The sequence below is a fragment of the Bufo bufo genome, chromosome 6 (assembly GCF_905171765.1).
Source record: "Bufo bufo chromosome 6, aBufBuf1.1, whole genome shotgun sequence".
Classification (NCBI taxonomy): Eukaryota; Metazoa; Chordata; class Amphibia; order Anura; family Bufonidae; genus Bufo; species Bufo bufo.
The window spans coordinates 77293630-77313671 of NC_053394.1; the positions used below are offsets into that span (position 1 = coordinate 77293630).

At 42.0% G+C, this 20042-nt stretch overlaps 1 protein-coding gene across 1 annotated transcript; it reads left to right on the forward strand.

Moving 5' to 3' along the window:
* Window positions 1-3131: 3131 nt before the first annotated feature.
* Window positions 3132-4529, forward strand: LOC121004926 (D(1C) dopamine receptor). The gene has a single exon (XM_040437359.1). The coding sequence runs from the start codon at window positions 3132-3134 to the stop codon at window positions 4527-4529; it is 1398 nt and encodes a 465-aa protein (XP_040293293.1).
* Window positions 4530-20042: the final 15513 nt, after the last annotated feature.

Consider the following 20042-nt stretch of genomic DNA (forward strand, 5'->3'; position numbering starts at 1 on the left):
ATCACGGCTGGCCCTGTCAATCAACACGACGAGGGGGCGGTTTTTTGCGGCGGCTACCAGCAAGTAGACGCCCTACTTGCTGGTAGAGATCTAATTTACATATTATAAAAGTTAGTTTTTATAAGAAACTGCTGAAGGAAAGTAAGTAAGACCATTATATTTTCATATATCGCAGTATAAGGAATTTAACTAGCCCAAAAAAAATATATGACTTTAGTGGGGTGACAGAAGCCCTTTAAAGACTTACAAAAGTCTCTGGCATATGCTAACATCCCTGTTAGCGAATCTACGATACGTAAAACACTAAACAAGAATGAATTTCATGGGAGGATACCACAGAGGAAGCCACTGCTGTCCAAAAAAAACATTGCTGCACGTTTACAGTTTGCACAAGAGCACCTGTATGTTCCACAGCAGTACGGGCAAAATATTCTGTGGACAGATGAAATCAAAGTTGAGTTGTTTGGAAGAAACACACTGCACTATGTGTCGAGAAAAAGAGGCACAGCACACCAACATCAAAACCTCATCCCAACTAACTGTGAAGTATGGTGGTGGGGGCATCATGGTTTGGGGCTGCTTTGCTGCGTCAGGGCCTGGACGGATTGCTATAATCAAAGGAAAAATGAATTCCCAAGTTTATAAAGACATTTTGCAGGAGAATTTTGCAGGAGACTCAAAGCATAGAAGTAAATCAACAACAGAATGGCTTAAACAGAAGAAAATACTCCTTCTGGAGTGGCCCAGTCAGAGTCCTGACCTCAACCCGATTAAGATGCTGTGGCATGACCTCAAGAAAGTGATTCACACCAGACATCCCAAGAATATTGCTGAACTGAAACAGTTCTGTAAAGAGAAATGGTCAAGAATTACTCCTGACCGTTGTGCACGTCTGATCTGCAACTACAGGAAACGTTTGGTTGAAGTTATTGCTGTCAAAGGAGGTTCAACCAGTTATTAAATCCAAGGGTTCACATACTTTTTCCACCTGCACTGTGAATGTTTACATGGTGTGTTCAATAAAAACACGGTAACATAAAATTTTTTGTGTGTTATTAGTTTAAGCAGACTGTGATTGTCTATTGTTGTGACTTAGATGAAAATCAGATCACATTTTATGACCAATTTGTGCAGAAATCCATATCATTCCAAAGGGTTCACAAACTTTTTCTTGCAACTGTACTTACCTCCATCAGGCTGGCAGCGATGCGATGTCCCGCGCTGTACGGCTGGAAGCGCTTATCTCCCTCTCCCTATGCCCTGCCGCCGCCTCCCCACGTCACCAGTGGCCAGCGGGGCTCAAGAGACAGCTGCCTTTGTCCCCCCAGGAGCAAAGGGGTCTTTGGGCCCCTTCAGGCTCCTGTGCCCCATAGCAACTGCTTCCTTTCTATAGCTACCGCCCCCGAGGAGAAGGTAACTGGATTCTGACTCTCAGAAGTGGTCCCTCAGAGTTGCTGCTCTGTGAGCTGCTTCCTTACCCCCCTCCACTATCAGGACAGGTCCTCTCATAACTCTGATTTGAGAGCACTAACTAACTCTAGACTTTCCCCTCCTGGCAGCCCACTATCATGAGAGGTGGAACAAGGTGATTAAGCACTGTTACAGCCAGCCATTGCCATCCAATACCTCCCCCTGCTGGATAAAATGGCATAATACAGCAATTAAAGAACACAATACTGATACCCCCAAGTCAAGGGTATTACATATCGATCAATCTATCTATCCATCTAATATCTATCTAACTAATATTATATATCTATGTACTGTATCTAATTATCTATCTATCTATCTATCTATCTATCTATCTATCTATCTATCTCATATCTATATACAGTAATATCATATCTATCAATCTATCTATCCATCTATCTATCTACAGGTGAAACTCGAAAAATCTGAATATCGTGCAAAAGTCCATTTATTTCAGTAATGCAATTTAAAAGGAATTGCATTAATGCAGCTTAAAATTAGAATTTTGTAAAAAGGTTCAATATTCTAGTCTCAAAGTGTCACACTCTAGTCAGCTAATTAATCCATACGTCTTGAGCAAAGGGTACCTCAAAATTGTGACTTTGGTGTTTCATAAGCTGTAAGCCATATCTATCTAGTATCTACATAGATACATATAAGAAACTAAAAGTGCTTTCATACTGGATTTTGCAGTGTCCATTAGACGTATGCATCAGGAGGATTTCCCAAGATATACCTGCAACAGATCCATCCGTTTCCCATAGATTGTCAAAAAATTACATACATTTTTTTCTGGATGATTGTGTAGGAAATGTATCAACTGACTGTGCTATTCCATACGCAGAAAAATTGTGTATTGTCATATGTATCTTTAAATACTCTATTTTCAGTTAGATATCCAGATAGTGTTAGTTGGAGAGAGATCTAGATCTGTACAGTAACACAGAAAAGGAGCTTATACAAAAGACCATTGAAGACACAGTATAAACTGGTCACCAAAAATCCACTGGCTGAGATGAGGTTAACCCAAGGAACTGTAGATTGAGCAGAACACTGGAGTACCTGCCCTATTAAAGACGACTGTGAATCTATTTTTAACCCAAACCAATCCTGAGGATTTCAGTAGAAATGACTATTTGTGCTGGATAATCACAACGAGCAGTGATGCAGCTATCCCTCCCCGAATCCCAGCACACATGAAACTCATCTGCTGGATGATAGCTGGGAAGCTACTACATAGGATTCAAGTAGATCTGCATGAGCTCCTGGACTGCTACAACAGGACTCTTAGGCTTTCATCAAGACGAGTAGAATGGTAATTTTTCATTCTCCTTTCATGGAACTGATAAAACATTGCATTTGGACCTTGGTTGGGTTTCATCTGATGGATACAAGAACATCTTAATGTATGAGGAGGTAGCTTTTTTTCCTGGTTTTTGTAGATTGTTGTCATGTTGGAACAATGCAAACCAGAGTTGGCAAGTGACTCTTTTTAGCTGAATTTCTTGCAATTCCATATATGTTCTCTGTATGTTCTACTTTTGCTGACTTAAAAATGCCTGGGAATTTTAGAGATAAGATATCAGCTTTCCTAGAGAGGAGGCTTCTCCCAGGGTCCTATACATAAAAAAAAGAAGTGGGCATCACCTAGTGTCCACCCCATGGAAAATCTCTCAATTTACAATGTCACAATCAATGTGTTAAATGTAGAACTAGATGTTGCCAGCAAGGACCTGAGCCTCCGGGCACTTACAGGCTTGTTATTGTCCTTGCTCATACTTTCTACTCTTTTAGGGAACACATTAGTATGTTTAGCTGTAATCAAGTTCAGACATCTCAGGTCCAAAGTGACCAACTTCTTTGTCATCTCTTTGGCTGTGTCAGATCTGTTTGTTGCTCTTCTGGTGATGCCATGGAAAGCAGTGACTGAGGTAGCAGGCTACTGGCTCTTCGGAAAGTTTTGTGACACCTGGATTGCCTTTGACATAATGTGCTCTACAGCTTCCATCCTGAACCTGTGCATCATTAGCTTGGACCGATATTGGGCAATTGCAAGTCCTTTCAGATATGAGAGAAAAATGACACAGAGGGTGGCTTTCATCATGATCGGTGTAGCATGGACATTATCAATCTTAATATCATTCATTCCAGTGCAGCTCAGCTGGCATAAATCTCAAGGGACTGTTGGAGAGCTTAATGCTACAAACCAGACAGAGAATTGTGACTCCAGCCTTAATAGGACATACGCCATATCTTCTTCTCTAATTAGCTTCTACATACCTGTGGTAATCATGATTGGGACATATACAAGAATATATAGGATAGCTCAGACTCAGATCAGAAGGATCTCTTCACTGCAAAAAGCAGTAGAGCATGCTCAGAGTTGTCATCCTGATTGTCCCCACGAAAACTCACTAAAGACTTCCTTCAGGAAGGAAACTAAGGTCCTGAAAACATTGTCCATTATCATGGGGGTGTTTGTATTCTGCTGGCTACCATTCTTTGTTCTGAACTGCATAGTACCTTTCTGCCACATTGGTCTTCCAGGACATAGTGATCCAGAACCCCCATGTGTTAGTGAAACCACATTCAGCATATTTGTGTGGTTTGGTTGGGCCAATTCATCCCTCAACCCTGTCATTTATGCATTTAATGCAGATTTTAGAAAAGCATTCACCACCATACTGGGATGTAACAGATTCTGTTCCAGCACCAACGTGGAAGCTGTCAACTTCAGCAATGAGTTAGTGTCCTACCACCATGACACCACTTTTCAGAAAGATATCCCAGTCACTTTCAATAGCTCCCAGCTTCCCAACGTTGTGACTCAAGACCAAGAGGATTTGGAAGGGCATTGTTTGGACAAAGTATCTATCATATCCAATTCTCATGGAAACAGGAGTCATAAGAACGTGCTGTTACCTGTTAGTGTTCAGTTTGAATGTGAGGCAGAAATATCTTTGGAAACAATTACTCCGTTTACTTCTGCGGGACCCCTAGAATGTCATCCGCATGCAGTGACTGATGAGGACAGTCAATATACTACAAAACTATATTAGACATATGGCACTAATTATCTCTAGCCAACCAACACTGTCTTTAGCTCAGAAGCTTAATAGGCAAAGCTCCTATAGCAGGTGGTTCCTAGTGATAAATCATCAGATCAATACCCCAATTGATTTCATATCAAACACGGTGAGTACGATCATTCAGAAAAAAAACAAGGCATACCCCTAGAAAATGCCTTCTACCTGTATAGCTCCTAGATGGGGGACAAACCCAGGCAGACAAACCCAGGCACTCAGCATATACACAGATATAATACAAAAATGTATATCCAAAAATGTATCTTTATTGAAATCGATAAAAGAAATAAATAGATGCATAAATTGGCAAAGACAGACACAACCACATGGAGAGTGCACAAAACACGTTGGGACATCAAGTTATAGCATTGCAAGTTGTGGAAAAGGTGGAATGGAAAAACAAGTATAAATAAATACAAAATCAAACCATGTGGGCTAGATAAAAAACCATGATTCACAACATATACAGGAGGTGCCACTAGCCGGGTCTGTATTGTGCATATGTTGTGAATCATGTTTTTTATCTAGGTGGGGGAGCCACATGGTTTGATTTTGTATTTATTTATACTTGTTTTTCCATTCCACCTTTTCCACAACTTGCAATGCTATAACTTGATGTCCCGACGTGTTTTGTGCACTCTCCATGTGGTTGTGTCTGTCTTTGCCAATTAATGCATCTATTTAATTATTTTATCGTTTTCAATAAAGATACATTTTTGGATATACATTTTTGTTTTATATCTGTGTATATGCTGAGTGCCTGGGTTTGTCCCATCTAGGAGCTATTCATTTTTGACACTTGCGTTCTATTTGTGTTGTACAACCGTATTCCGGTTATGTGTTTTATTGCTCATTGGTACCCCCTTCTACCTGTTCAGCATCATCTGTGCAAATAACGTAGTTGGTAAATCTCAGGGACTACTCTTAGTATTCTGCCATCTCGTTCTCTGTAGTGGTACTGGTTATCTTAATTTTACTGACTTTAAACAGGTCATTATTGATGAGAATAGGGTATGAAAAAAACCTAAGAGACATAGGTTCGTCATCTACGAAACAATGTTTTTAAGGGTGCTTTTAAAAGTGCCATTTTGGTACAAGATTTAAAGCCAATGTTAGGGGGATTGTAAATTTTAAAGGAAATATTAGGAAACTTGTCATTTTTTAAAATACAATCCAGTTTAGGCTTCAAAAACTGCATGAAGTTGGCACATATGAATGCACCTTAAGGGTACTATATGTTTGACTGCGTGGGTACCGCACCGCAGTTACCGCCTTTTAAAAATTTAATTCAGGGCAAGTAAAGTACCATTAGCAGTGACCGCAGCGAGGTCCCCGCAGCTCACTCACAAATGTTCAATAGCTCCCTACGACGAAGGTTCAATAAAAAACATTACAATAATTGTATAACTGAAGTGGTATAAACAAGTGGTTACAATCAAGTAGATACCTCATGAAAGGGTCTATGAAATCATTTTAAGACAAAATGTTCTCTAGTGTTGAATGGCAGACCAATTTCAACTCTTCAGAGCTGTTATAGTATCGGATCTTCATATAACTGGTGTAAAATTGCTTTTTATATGGCCAGCTATTGTCAACTGCTATATATAACCAGCACTTCTCTTCATTAAAGACATTTATAAAAACGGTCTTCTTAGTCTTTTTTTTTTTAAGATCACACAAGTAAAAATTGTATTGTTCCCGAACTGATCTTCACACAAAGTTTTTTTTTGTTTGAGTTTTTTTTAAACTATTTTAACTATTGAGCTGCAGCTGTATTCTAAAGGAGCTGTTGGCAACTCCTGTGGGCTGCAGCTGTTCAAACTGGAAAAGCTTGCTTGAAAACGTACGTGCTCTGAAAATTACAATCACTTTGCAAAATTTATTGAAGATGTTAAATTATTCCTGTCAATGCAGAAGTCCTACTGTAGAAACTTGTCACGTTTGACCGCTTTTGTCTCTTATGGCCTGATCTGACGATTTCTTACAAGACTTTTTCGCAGACTAAAAAGATAACGAAAATTATTGTCTGCTCATTTCGTCTGTTCATCTTAATGCGAAGAAAAAGGACGAGTAGTGATTACATCAAAGCACCTAAAGACAACACATTCTACTTTCTGGTGGAAACATCCTACAGATAGCAAAGTTAATTCTGTAAAGATGTACGGTATTTTTTTCTGGGTCTCAAATCTCAAACTAGATGAACATTTACAAAATGCTAAATTTTACTACTGCAACATATATCATTACATGTTTTGCTTAAAGGGGTTATCCCGTCTGGCACAATTATGGCATATCGATAGAATATGCCATAAATGTTTGAAATGGAACAACTTTTTTAAAGGGGTTTTCCGAGATGTTAATACTGATGTTCTATCCTTTGGACCCCTGACCATCGTGATTCTAAATAGTTTGCTTATCAATACGGCTCCTATATTTATATTAAAGAGGTTTTTTAAGATTTTTGAAGTCTGGATAGGTTATCAGTATCTTATTGGTGAGGGTCTGACACCCTCTGGTCAGCTGTTTGAAAAGGCACTGGCACTCGTGGTAGTGCCGCGCCCATCTCGCAGCTTTGCGTAGGTCATATGACATCATATTTATCATCATGTTCATAGGTGCAGTTCAGCCCCATTGACGTGCATGGGGCTGAGTTGCGATACCAAGCACAGCAGCTGTACAACGCAAGGAGAAGGCTGCGGCGCTACTGTGAATGCTGGTGCCTTCTCAAACAGCTGATTGGCGGGGACTCCAGGTGTCAGACCCCCACCGATCAGATACTGATGACCTAGCCAGAGGATTTTTTTTAAGTATCTTTAGTAAAAGTTACGTTTTATATGATCCCCTCTCTAGTGGAGGCATTTTCTTGATATTTTTGCAACTCTGCAGTCCAAATTGCGATATATTAGTTCCTGAGGACATATTTATTTAGACTTTTTATACGTGCATTGTCCATTTTCAGTTGAAGTGGCGCATGGGTAAGAGAAGTAATACATTTTGCCAAATTGATTAAAGATACATAAAATTTTGTCATAAAACACCGCTGCATATGTATTGGAAGTTGGTGAATAACATGCATAGAGAGTTTGTTGTCATTCAGATAAATTTGGTAGCTTGTAAAAGCACTCATGCAATAATACATATAATTGATAAAGCTCCTTCACCGTACATACTCTGTTATATGAGCTATAGTTATCAATAAGGAAAAAAAAGTTTAGAATCCCTTTAAACAGAATTTGTCATCAATATTGACTCTTCAAAATCGCTAACCGTGCTAAATAGTTGATGGAAGGAGGAGTGTCGTGATTGCAATTGCCATGGAGGTGGTCCCTTCCTGTGCATGCTCTTGTCATGGATTAGAGTGGGGGTAATTCTAATCCGTGTGATGTTAACGTAAGTGGAAGCTGCTCGGCCAGGACAACAGATTTAGAGAGCAGGTCACCTCCTATCGCATCCCTAATCTGACCCTGACTCCTAGCTGTATGAACCGACCTCGATGATAGGAGGGCTCATATTCTGGAACCTTGCTTCTCTACTAGCCCTGGACAGATCCCTGAGCTAGGAGCTGGATAAGACAACCTGTTCCTCCTGGATACGGATGAACAGGAGTCTAAACTGGCCAAGCTGCCTGGAACGAGAAACATAAACAGCCAATGGATTGGCAGGAGATTGAAAAGCACTTCCACACCTACCTGCCACAGAAACACTGACTGGATCCCGTGCTAACAATCTGATGTCCACACCCAAACATAAAAGGACACAGCACACACACATAAACACACAGGAACCCAGATCCATAGCTGCAATAATAACAGACACCACATAAACATAAAATAACATCAATACATAGGTTTATGACCACAGGGGTGGCCCTCACTGGCAGATGGTATTAGAGACCAGGAGGGTGCCTCCAGCTTACTACAAGGCTGGAGTACCCCCTCAGCTTCAGGTCTCCACAGAGGCTTTATAGCCCAAAGTGGCCACACCCACACAGACACACACTGGAGAAGGAATTAACCCTTCCAACACCAACCAGGGAAGTGAAACCACTTAAAGGGGAATACACACACAATAAACACACTGGAGCTGTTACCACCGGCAACGACATGCGTGGCAACCATGTCCTAGGGAACAGCCAGAAGGCCGAGACACTGCCACCACATGTACACAAATCCACACGTTGCCACGGACAACCGCAAGTGCAAGAAAGTCTCACAGTACACACATACAACAACCTTGTGCACAACAAACAGGGAAAGTGCACACAAACAAAGAGAGGTTGCCAGGTGTTACCGCATGCCCTTCACAGCAAGCTGCCTAGCAACAGCTCAGGCTGCTATACTGTGAATACAATCATGTTGCCAGCGGCAACCACATGTGAGGTAACATACCAACAGTCCTCACCATGTGGTTGACAACAGACCAAACCGCAGGCAACTGCATGCAGGGGAGTCACGACCATGACCATGGTCGTGACAGCTCTTGGCTCTTTGCTCTGAAGACTTCCTCAGTCCAACCAGGACACTGTTAGAGAGTTCATTCAGAGGTTAGGAACTGACAAAGTGTTTAGTGCGAGAGCTGAAAGGCAATTTTTCACCAGTTTTACGGTGCCTTAACCAAGCTTTTTGGAGCGTTTCTGCCTCAAAATCAGCTCCAAAAAAAAGCCTCAAAATAGCCTCCCCTTCACTTCAATAGGAAGCTGCACTTGCTTTTTTTTCTTCACATGGGGAAAAAAAAAAGAACTGAAAAAAGAAGCATCATGCCCTATCTTGGGGCAGAATCCGCGATGTATCTCTAATTGAAATGATGGGAAACATAAAAAAAATCTCCATGTAAGTCCATGCGTTTTTTGCACATTTTCTACGCGTAAAAAAAAAAATGCTGAAAAAAACACCAGTGGATTTCGCACTGATTTTTTCAGCACGTTTTCAAAATCCGTAGTGTGAATATCCCCTAAGGGGGACATAAGCTAGTGACAGATCCCTTTATCAAAATGCTGGGTCACTTTCTTTAATTGACTCTGCCATTTGGCTAAGATTTTATATTGGACAGCTCGAGCACATGCCGATGAGTCCTGAATATTCATGAGCCCCTGGCTTTCTCCCCCTGTTGGTAATTCAGTTGGAAAAAAAATCAGTCAATCAGTGACTGGGGGATTAAAATTTTGATTTCTTGGTCATGCAATTGGCGCGACCATCATCCCAGATAAGCTTATACTGCGACCCCCATTTCCTACAAAGCTGATAACAGACTCTCTTTAACTGTTTCTACTCCTTCCTTTTGTAAAATGGTCAGCCTCTCTCAGCACCGAGGATTAGCTGCACTGCAGAGAATTATAATATATTTTGCCGCTTGTAATCTTCCCTGTTATATGAAAACGACAATGAAAAACAGCCATTTCAAAAATCTTATATAAACATAAATTACTCTCAATCCATGCTCTGCAGAGGCTACTGAGAACTATGTAGAGAAGAAATATACAATGCTTATGCGGAGAGAAAACAAATGCATCATTAAACAGATGCTTGATGCTTGAGGATAACATTATCTTAATATATCAGTCAAATGCACTGCCTACAGTGAATCCTCAAGCATACAAAATAATAATTCAGCTTTTGCACTACATACATCAATCCACCGCCCCATTTTTACATTTTTCTTAATGATGCATACATCCCTTAGGGGCACATTTATTAAGACCGGCATTTTCATTGCCGGTCTTAATAAACACATAAGCTAGCGGCCTCTTCATAACTTCAGCAGATCCTCTGCCAGTTTTATATGTAAGACAGCTTCCGAGCTGTCTTACATTTAGACCTTTTTCTACGCCTAAGGCTCCTTTCACACTAGCGTTAATATTTTCCGGCATTGAGATCCGTCATAGGATCTAAATACCAGAAAAAAATGCTTCCGTTTTGTCCTCATTCATTGTCAATGGGGACAAAACTTAACTGAACATGCATTCTGTTCCGTTCTCATACCGGAGAGAAAACCGCAGCATGTTGCGGTTTTCTTTCCGTCCTGGGATGCGGAGCAAAACGACAACAACTGACACAATAGAAAACTGATCCGTCCCCCATTGACCTTCAATGGAGTTCATGACGGAACCGTCTTGGCTATGTTAAAGATAATACAACCGAATTCGTTCATAACGGATGCAGATGGCTGTATTATCAGTAACGGAAGTGTTTTTGCTGAACCCTGCCGGATCCAGCAAAAACGCTAGTAGAAAAACAGTAGTAGAAAATGGTAAATGAGATGGGCCTGCCGACCCCTTCCCTTCCCCGCCCCACACCACACCTACAATTTTAGACCTGCGTGAGGGGGGAGTAGTCTAGCTGTTGTGCCGCAATCTGCTCCTTAAATGCGCCTACTATACTGTGGGTGCATTTTAGCTTCATAAATGACCCCATTAGTTTCTTTCTGTAAGGTATGGATGCATTTCTGCAAGTTGACGTTGTGAACCAACCAGTTGTCTATGTAAAAAATTAAAACCAAAATGGTGTTAAGAGGTGGACATTGAAGGGGTTGTGTCACTAATATAAATGTATTCCACCCAACAGATATCTCTGTTATATCGCTTTCCCCAAGTTTTTAATACAGGTGAAACTCGAAAAATTTGAATATCGTGCAAAAGTCTATTTATCTCAGTAATGCAAATTAAAAGGAATTGCATTAATGCAGCTTAAAATTCAAATTTGTACCTATGAACCTGACTGACCTGTTACATGTGCACTTGGCAGCTGAACATCTGTGTTGGTCCCATGTTCATATGTGTCTGAATTGATGAGAAAAATTATGTTTTAATATATGCAAATGAGCCTCTAGGAGCAATGGGGGTGTTGCCGTTACACCTAGAGACTGCTCTCTTTGTAAATGCCACTTTGATTGACAGGGCCAGGAAGTGTAAACATGATCACGTCTGGCCCTGACTTCTCCTAAAGTCTTTTGCGGCACTGTGCACTTCAATATCCAGTGCAGTACAGGAAAGAAGTTTGCAGTACAGAAAAGAACTGCCAACGAGCCCTCTTTCCTGTACTGCGCCTGTGCTGACTACTGAAGTGCACAGCACAAAGCAAGACATTAGGAGAAGTAAGGGTCAGATGTGAGGATGTTTACACTGCATGGCCCTGTCAAAGTGCAGAAGGCATGGCAGTTGCAGAGAGAGCAGAGCCTCTAAGAGTAACAGCAACACCCCCATTGCTCCTAGAGGCTCATTTGCATATATTAATCCATCATTTTTCTTAGCAATGCGGGCACATATGAACATGGGACCAACACAGATGCCTTCAGCTGCCAAGTGCACATGTAACTGGTCAGCTAATGTCATAGGTACAAATCTAATGACAGATGCCCTTTAAAGTTTATTTTCATAAAGTACTCTAGATCCCATTACTCCTTGGATTGTTTTTCCAGTTTACCTCATTTGCTGTTTTCTCTTATCCCCCATGCTTGAATTATATTTCCTGATTTGTCATGTGGCTGCTGTTCCATCATGCCTTACGGCAGTGACATGTGTCCTGACATCAGCAGGAAATGTGACACTAACCAGTTTATTTTCTACCTCTACATAGTCAAAAAGCTTTGTGTAACTGGATTTATAACAGACGCAACTTGTGCTAATGTCCATCATTTATTAGAGCAAAATCATCCTCATGTTTAAATCTCCCTTTTATCCCCTGCAAATACATAGAAGTGATAAAATTCGAGCTACCTGTGTGTGCCACTAGAGGGAGCCTAGGAGCTTACTGCATACAGTGTATTTGCAAAGTCATGCAGTTAGCTCCTAGGCTCCCCCTATTGGCAGCTGCAGGTACTATAGTTTATCATTTAACTCTTTATATGTGGGAGAATTTGAAGATCTCTATCAGAATAATACAGAACAGAGCTCTAACTTTTATAAACATATATCGGCACAGAATTTCCACTTACACAGAGTAAAAAATTAAAATGACCTACGAGTTGAATGCACTGTAAAGAGGTAATTTAGATAAATTGACACGTAATAAGCAGCTCAACTATATATAAGTGCCATGCACAAAACTATGCAATCACCACACCAATTAAACCTGCACAACATGAATAGTAAAATATTAACTTTATTTGTACAAATCAAAATCTTTACATAAAGGAACAGCGGATAAAATACACAGGAACAAGTGGGACCATATAACTGGAACACAAATAAGTATTGACTACAATCCAAGGTGTATAGTAATGCTGGAACAAGTGCCTAAAGAATATCAATATAAAACCCTAGGCTAGGATACAATAAACCATGAGTATATACCAGCAAAATAAATATATATAAAGTGCAAAATGCCAAACTAATCAATAGACAACATAGTTAATTGTAAAAGATACCGACCAGAATGGTTCCCAAAAACCCCTATGCGCGTTTCGCATGTAGCTTCCTGTGATCCAGTTATATGGTCCCACTTGTTCCTGTGTATTTTATCCGCTGTTCCTTTATGTAAAGATTTTGATTTGCACAAATAAAGTTAATATTTTACTATTCATGCCGTGCACGTTTAATTGGTGTGAGTCATTTAGATAAATGTAGAGTAAGGGTACCTTTAGCAATCTATACACGATGAACCAACAATCAAATGCGTATTGATGTAGCCTTACCATTTTCTGCTACCTACTACTTGGGAAAAGAAGGATTGGCATTATGAGATGAGGGAATTATTGAAAAGTTCGATTGGGTTGATTTGCCGAATTTTACAAAAATATTTACTTTGTGACAAATTACTTCGTCACGAAGCACATTTTTTTGTCGCACTATCGCAGCTCCGGGTGCAATGACAGGGAGCTGCGATAGTGCCACCCCCGTCATTGTACCCCTCAGATGCCGCGTTCATACATGATCGCGGCATCTGAGTGTAAAAACTTACCGCCCCCATTTGCTTGCGACTGGCCGGCCGCCGCCATCTTGCTTGAAGATCTGGCACGAAATCTCTCTCGTCGCGAGATGATATCATGGGATTTCGACCGTGATCTTCTATTAATATGGCAGCTGGCGGCGCGTCGCGAGCAAGTGGAGGAGGTAAGTTTGAATCTTTTAGTTGTTTTACACTATTTGCGGTTAAATCGATTCGCTACCACGAAGCACGAGGAAATTCGGCTTCGAGACAAATCTAATTTATCTTGAAATTCAGATCGAATTACACTTTATGGGATTTGATTCGCTCATCTCTAATTGGCATGTTGGATTTCAACAGTAAAATCCTCTGTAGAATTAGACAGGTTGACAGTCTTTGTTCCCTTCAAGGCCTAGCACCTTTACATCTGACTTTCTCCATAGAAATAACATAAACACTAAGGGGCAGATTTATCATCACTCTGACCGCTCATTCCACTTTCACATATGGCTAAAGTCAATTTTAGCCAAGTCAGATTTATGATCGGCCTTTTAACACTGTAATAAATGTGGTTTAACGGTAGCAGTTTATCCGTCAGTAAGCACCTTTACAAAAGTCGCACGTCTTTACGAAAAAGTCGCATGTTCTATTAAAAAGTCTCATAAGATAAGCATGGTCCTTACTGGAGTAAAATTGCGCATTTTTTGCGAGTTTTCTGCGACTTTTTAAATAGTCGCAATAGTAAATCTGTCTAGAGATTCATTTACATAAGAAAACACGCCCACTTTCAGAAAAAAATGCGCAGTTTTAGCGATTGCGCCAAAATTTGCGACTTTTTCACTCCATTATTCTGACATGAGCTAATGATAAATCTGGCCCTAACTACTTATCAAACAAATTTGTTTCCAGGGATATAATAGACACCAGAATAATATAGCAAGCCTTATTCGTAAATGGTTTTTGGGCATCTCATTGTAAATGGCATAAAAAGAATGAAGCAGAAGAGTTGCAAAGCAGATGCAGCATAAACGTCCTTGGTGTATTAGGTAGGACAAACTCCGACTTTCCAGCTGTTATATCATTTCCTAACAGCTGCAGCGCCTCAGGTTTCCTACCTCAGCTCCACGCTTTGAATGTAATGACTATTGTTGATCAAGCATGGTAGTGCTCGGGTGCTCGGGGGTTCGGGCCGAACACATTGTGATATTCGAGTGCTCGACCAAGCACCCGAGTATAATGGAAGTCAGTGGGAGAACACGAGCATTAAACCAGGTACCCCCTGATCTGAAGAGGGGAGGGTGTCCTCGTTCATAGGAAAATGTCAGAAATGTATGGAAACACCACCAAAAATGGTTCTGTAACAGCATGGGGGATTTCTGGATGCATCTTGGACTCGCAGGTCACTGCTGGGAACGATGTTGTCCGAATAGTACGCCACTGACAATAATACACACATAACCAAATAAAAAAATCGATTTTAGTTTTAAAATTGATAGGAAACATTCTTTCCTGTATAATTTACTTGTATATAAAGTGTAAGTGCTGCCAAACATTACAAGGAAGAGGCACTCTGATACAACCTGTATATCACATAAAGGAGGGCCTCATTCACATTGTGGTACAATTGTTCAGGTAGTGGGACTCCTACACTCATAAAGCCTATGCACTAAGTGAAAGGGCTGCCAAAAATTACAAGGAACCGGCACTCCAATACACCCTTTGTTACACATAAAGGAGGGCATCATACACACCCTTGAAAAATTATGATTGATGGTCTGCTGGTGACCCTCAAAAACATTTGGATCAAGGGCCTGCTGATCTGACCATCTTAAACATTATGGGTGAGGGGCTGCTGCCACTTTGGTGACTAGTTATCCTGGGGCCGATCGCTAGTCCCTGTGACGGCGACAATCCATTCAAATGTCTGATCTATCAACTTTTCATGTTATTGTCAGCGCAAACAATTGTACCTATGGGTAATGGAGACTCAGTGATTGATTCAGGAGAGGGAGCCTGAGAAACGGCTACCATATCCAAGCAAGGCAGAATGTGCACAAATTACCTATTAGGTATAATTAGGTGAGGGCCTGCAGGTGAGGTGAGCTGACCCAGTAAAAGATTTTAGGTGCAGGCCTGCAGGTGAGCTGACCCTGTAAAAGATTTTAGGTGCAGGCCTGCAGGTGAGCTGACCCTGTAAAAGATTTTAGGTGCGGGCCTGCTGGTTAGCTGACCATGTAAAAAATTATATGCAAGCGCCTGCTGGTGAGCTGACCCTCTAAAACATTATGGGCCACATTTATCATTAGCTCAAGTCAGAATAATGGAGTGAAAAACCCGCAAATTTTTGTGCAATCGCTTAAACTGTGCAAAAATTTGCGACTTTTATTGGCTCTGCACTATGCTTGCCAGTTTTCCGAAAGTGGGCGTGTTTTCTTATGTAAATGAATCTCTAGACAGATTTACTATTGCGACCATTTAAAAAGTCGCAAAAAATTTGCAAAAAAAATTCGCAAAATCACTCCAGTGCGGACCATGCTTATCTTATGCAAATTTTTACAAGAACATGTGACTTTTCGGAAAGACGTGCGACTTTTGCAAAGCCGCTTACTGACGGATAAACTGCTACCGTCAAACCACATTTATCTTAAAGGGCCGATCATAAATATGACTTAGCTAAAACTTTAGCCATATGTGAAAGTGGAGTGAGCTGTCAGAGTAATGATAAATCTGACCCTATATGCGAGGGCCTTCAGGTGAGCTGACCCTGTAAAAGATTTGAGGTGCGGGCCTGCAGGTGAGCTGACCCTCTAAAAAATTAAATGTGAGGGCCTTCAGGTGAGCTGACCCTGTAAAAGATTTGAGTTGCGGGCCTGTTGGTAAGCTGACCCTGTAAAAGATTTTATGTACGAGCCTGCTAGTGAGCTGACCCAGTAAAAGATTGTAGGTTAAGGCCTACTGGTGAGCTGACCCTCTAAAAAATTAAATGCAAGGGCCTTCAGGTGAGCTGACCCTGTAAAATATTTGAGTTGCGGGCCTGCTGGTGAGCTGACCCTGTAATAGATTTGAGGTGCGGGACTACTGGTGAGCTGACCCTGTAAACGATTTGAGGTGCGGGCCTGCTGGTGAGCTGACCCAGTAAAAGATTGTAGGTGAAGGCCTGCTGGTGAGCTGATCCTCTAAAAAATTATTTGCGAGGGCCTGCAGCTGAGCTAACCCTCTAAAAAATTATATGTGAAGGTCTGCAGCTGAGCTGACCCTCTAGAAAATTATATGCGAGGGCCTGCAGCTGAGCTGACCCTGTAAAACATTATATTTGAAGGGCATATATGTGAGGGCATTATATGTGATGAATAAGCATGTTGATATGATGGAAGAGGAGAAGGAGGATGAGAAAAGGAAGATTCAAACATATACCCTTGTTTGTGGTGGAAGGGGTGCATGGGAATAAAGTATATTCAGTACATTATAAACAACACATTAAAAGTGCCTTTATGTTCAGCCGCTTTCCTCTGGTGGACTCAAGAAGCCATGGTTAGAGTTGAGCGGACACCTGGATGTTCGGGTTCGACGGGTTCGGCCGAACTTCACAAAAAAGTTCGAGTTTGGGACCCGAACTTGACCCCGAACCCCATTGAAGTCAATGGGGACCCAAACTTTTGAGCACTAAAATGGCTGTAAAAATGTCATGGAAAGGGCTAGAGGGCTGCAAATGGCATCAAAATGTGGTTGAGAGCATGGCAAGTGCTCTGCAAACAAATGTGGATAGGGAAATGACATAAAATACGTAAAAATAAAAAATAATAATCTTGATCTAGGAGTACAAGGTCCATATGGAGTAGGAGGTTGAGGAGGCGGTGGATGTGGCGGTGTAGGTGGAAGCGGCGGTGGAGGTAGCCTACACTGCTTTTTGTTTTAAATATTTTTGCTGCAGCTTTGTTGACTCTAGATAACTTCTGCCTGATCGCACGTCCCCTTGACGTCCACGATTCATTTGGATATCTTCTCTATCAATTTTCAATGTTCTTTTCTGATCCTACCATGTTGATCATGGTTCTCGGCGAATCAGGGTTCCACGCCGGAGAGGGAGCGTGAGAAAGGGAGACCTCATCCAAGGGAGATCAATGGCTGCAATGTGATCGAGCTGAAATGTGGGACAAATTATTAAAGCAGAAGGATCGAATGAAAGGGCCAATTAAAGAAGATTTTTTTTTTATTTTATTCTCTGTCACCTATGCAGAGCAAGGGTTTTTCATCACCAGAAAGGTATAGCAGTGGTATATCACACCCAAAAATTGGTGAATTTAACCAGAAAATTTAACAGACAAATTAGTGAAATTTTGCCTGTCTACTAGGTAGAGCAGGGGTATATCACACCCAAAAATTGGTGAATTTCACCCGAATATGTAACAGACAAATTAATGTGTTTTTTTTTTACCTGTCTACTAGGTATAGCAGTGGTATATCACACCCAAATAATTGGTGAATTTCACCTGAATATGTAACAGACAAATTAGTGAAATGTTGCCTGTCTACTAGGTAGAGCAGGGGTATATCACACCCAACAATTGGTGAATTTCACCCGAATATGGAACAGACAAATTACAGAATTTTTTTTACCTTTCTACTACGGATGGAGTAGAGTTAACACTCCTGTTTTCTGAGATTTCTAAGTTGTGTTATCTAATCTAAGCAAACACCTTCAATTGCTTTTCAATGACTTTTGTCTCAAGATAACACTACGAGTTAAATGTAGGTATAGCAGTGGTATATCACACCCAAAAATTGGTGAATTTCGCCCGAAAATGTAAGAGACAAATTAGTGAAATTACATAAAATAAAATACGTACAAATAAAAAAAAATAAACTTGATTTATGAGGTGGAGGTCCATATGGAGTAGGAGTTTGAGGAGGCGGTGGACGTAGCGGTGTAGGTAGAAGCGGCGGTGGAGGAGGACGAGGTAGCCAACACAGTTTTTTTTATTTTTTATTAGGGTACACTCCAAAAGATTGTGAAATATCCAAAATACAACAATGAGCAATTGCGCTGTAGTATAGCAATGGCTGGTTAAGGCCGGTATACATGTCTATTCTGCACAAGGTATGGACAAGTCCTGTGGGATCCATGCCTGGTTCATTTTATGAACGTGAGCTTGACCACATTGGCTGTGGAAAGGCGGCTGCACTTGTCTGTGATAACGCCCCCCGCCATGCTAAACACACGTTCAGACAATACAATGGCTACAGGGCAGGCCAGCACCTCCAAGGCGTAAAGGGCAAACTTAGGCCATGTGCCCAGTTTGGAGACCCAGAAGTTGAAGGGGGCAGACCCATCATTCAGTACGTGTAGGCGTGTGCACACATACTGCTCCACCATGTTGGTGAAATGCTGCCTCCTGCTAAGACGTTCCATATCAGCTGGTGGTGCTGGTTGTTGTGGCGTGCTGACAAAGCTTTTCCACATTTCAGCCGTGCCAACCCTGCCTTTCCTAGGTGCTGGCGGTGCCCCAGCTGCGTTGGCGACCTCTTCCTCCTCCTCTGCCTTCGCCTTGTGCTTCCACTATGCCCCCGCTGTCAGGTGAGAATACCACCAGCAGCGCGTCTACCAGCGTGCGCTTGAACTCGCCCATCTTACGATCACACTCCAGTGACGGAATTAAGGACGGTACGTTGTCCTTGTAATGGGGATCCAGTAGCGTGGCCACCCAGTAATCAGCACAAGTTAGAATGTGGGCAACTCGGTGGTCATTGCGGAGACACTGCAGCATGTAATCGCTCAAGTGTGCCAGGCTGCCCAGAAGCAACGAAAAGCTGCCCTCTGTGGGAGGTGTATCGTCTGTGTCCTCTGTATCCCCTTAGCCACGCACCAGTGATGGCCATGAGCTGGTTTGGGTGCCACCCTGCTGTGAACATGGTTCCTCCTCCTACATCTCCTCCTCCTCATCCTCCTCCTCCAGAATTGTGCCCTGGCTGGACAATTGTGTACCTGACGTTTATGGGTTCAGAAACCCACCCTCGGAGCCACTTGTAAATGACTGGCCGGAAACCCTATGAAATGATCCCTCTTCCTCCTCCTCCTCCTGTGCCACATCCTCTTCCATCATTGCCAGCAGCGTTTTTTCAAGGAGGCATAGAAGTGGGATAGTAACGCTGAGAACGGCGTTATCGGCACTGGCCATGTTGGTGGAGTACTAGAAACAGCGCAACAAGGAACACAGGTCTCGCATGGAGGCCCAGTCATTGGTGGTGAAGTGGTGCTGTTCCGCAGAGCAACTCACCCGTGCGTGCTGCAGCTGAAACTCCACTATTGCCTGCTGCTGCTCGCACAGTCTGGCCAGCATGTGCAAGGTGGAGTTCCACCTTGTAGGCACGTCGCATATGAGGCGGTGAGCGGGAAGGCTGAAGTTACGCAGCAGCGCTGACAGGCGAGCAGCAACATGGTGAGAACGCCGAAAGCGCGCACAAATGGCCTGCACTTTATGCAGCAGCTCAGACATATCGGGGTAATTTTAAAGGAATCTCTGCACCACCAAATTCAGCATATGCACCAGGCAAGGGATGTGCGTTAAAGCGGCTAGTCCCAGAGGTGCTACGAGATTTCGCCTATTATCACACACCACCAGGCCAG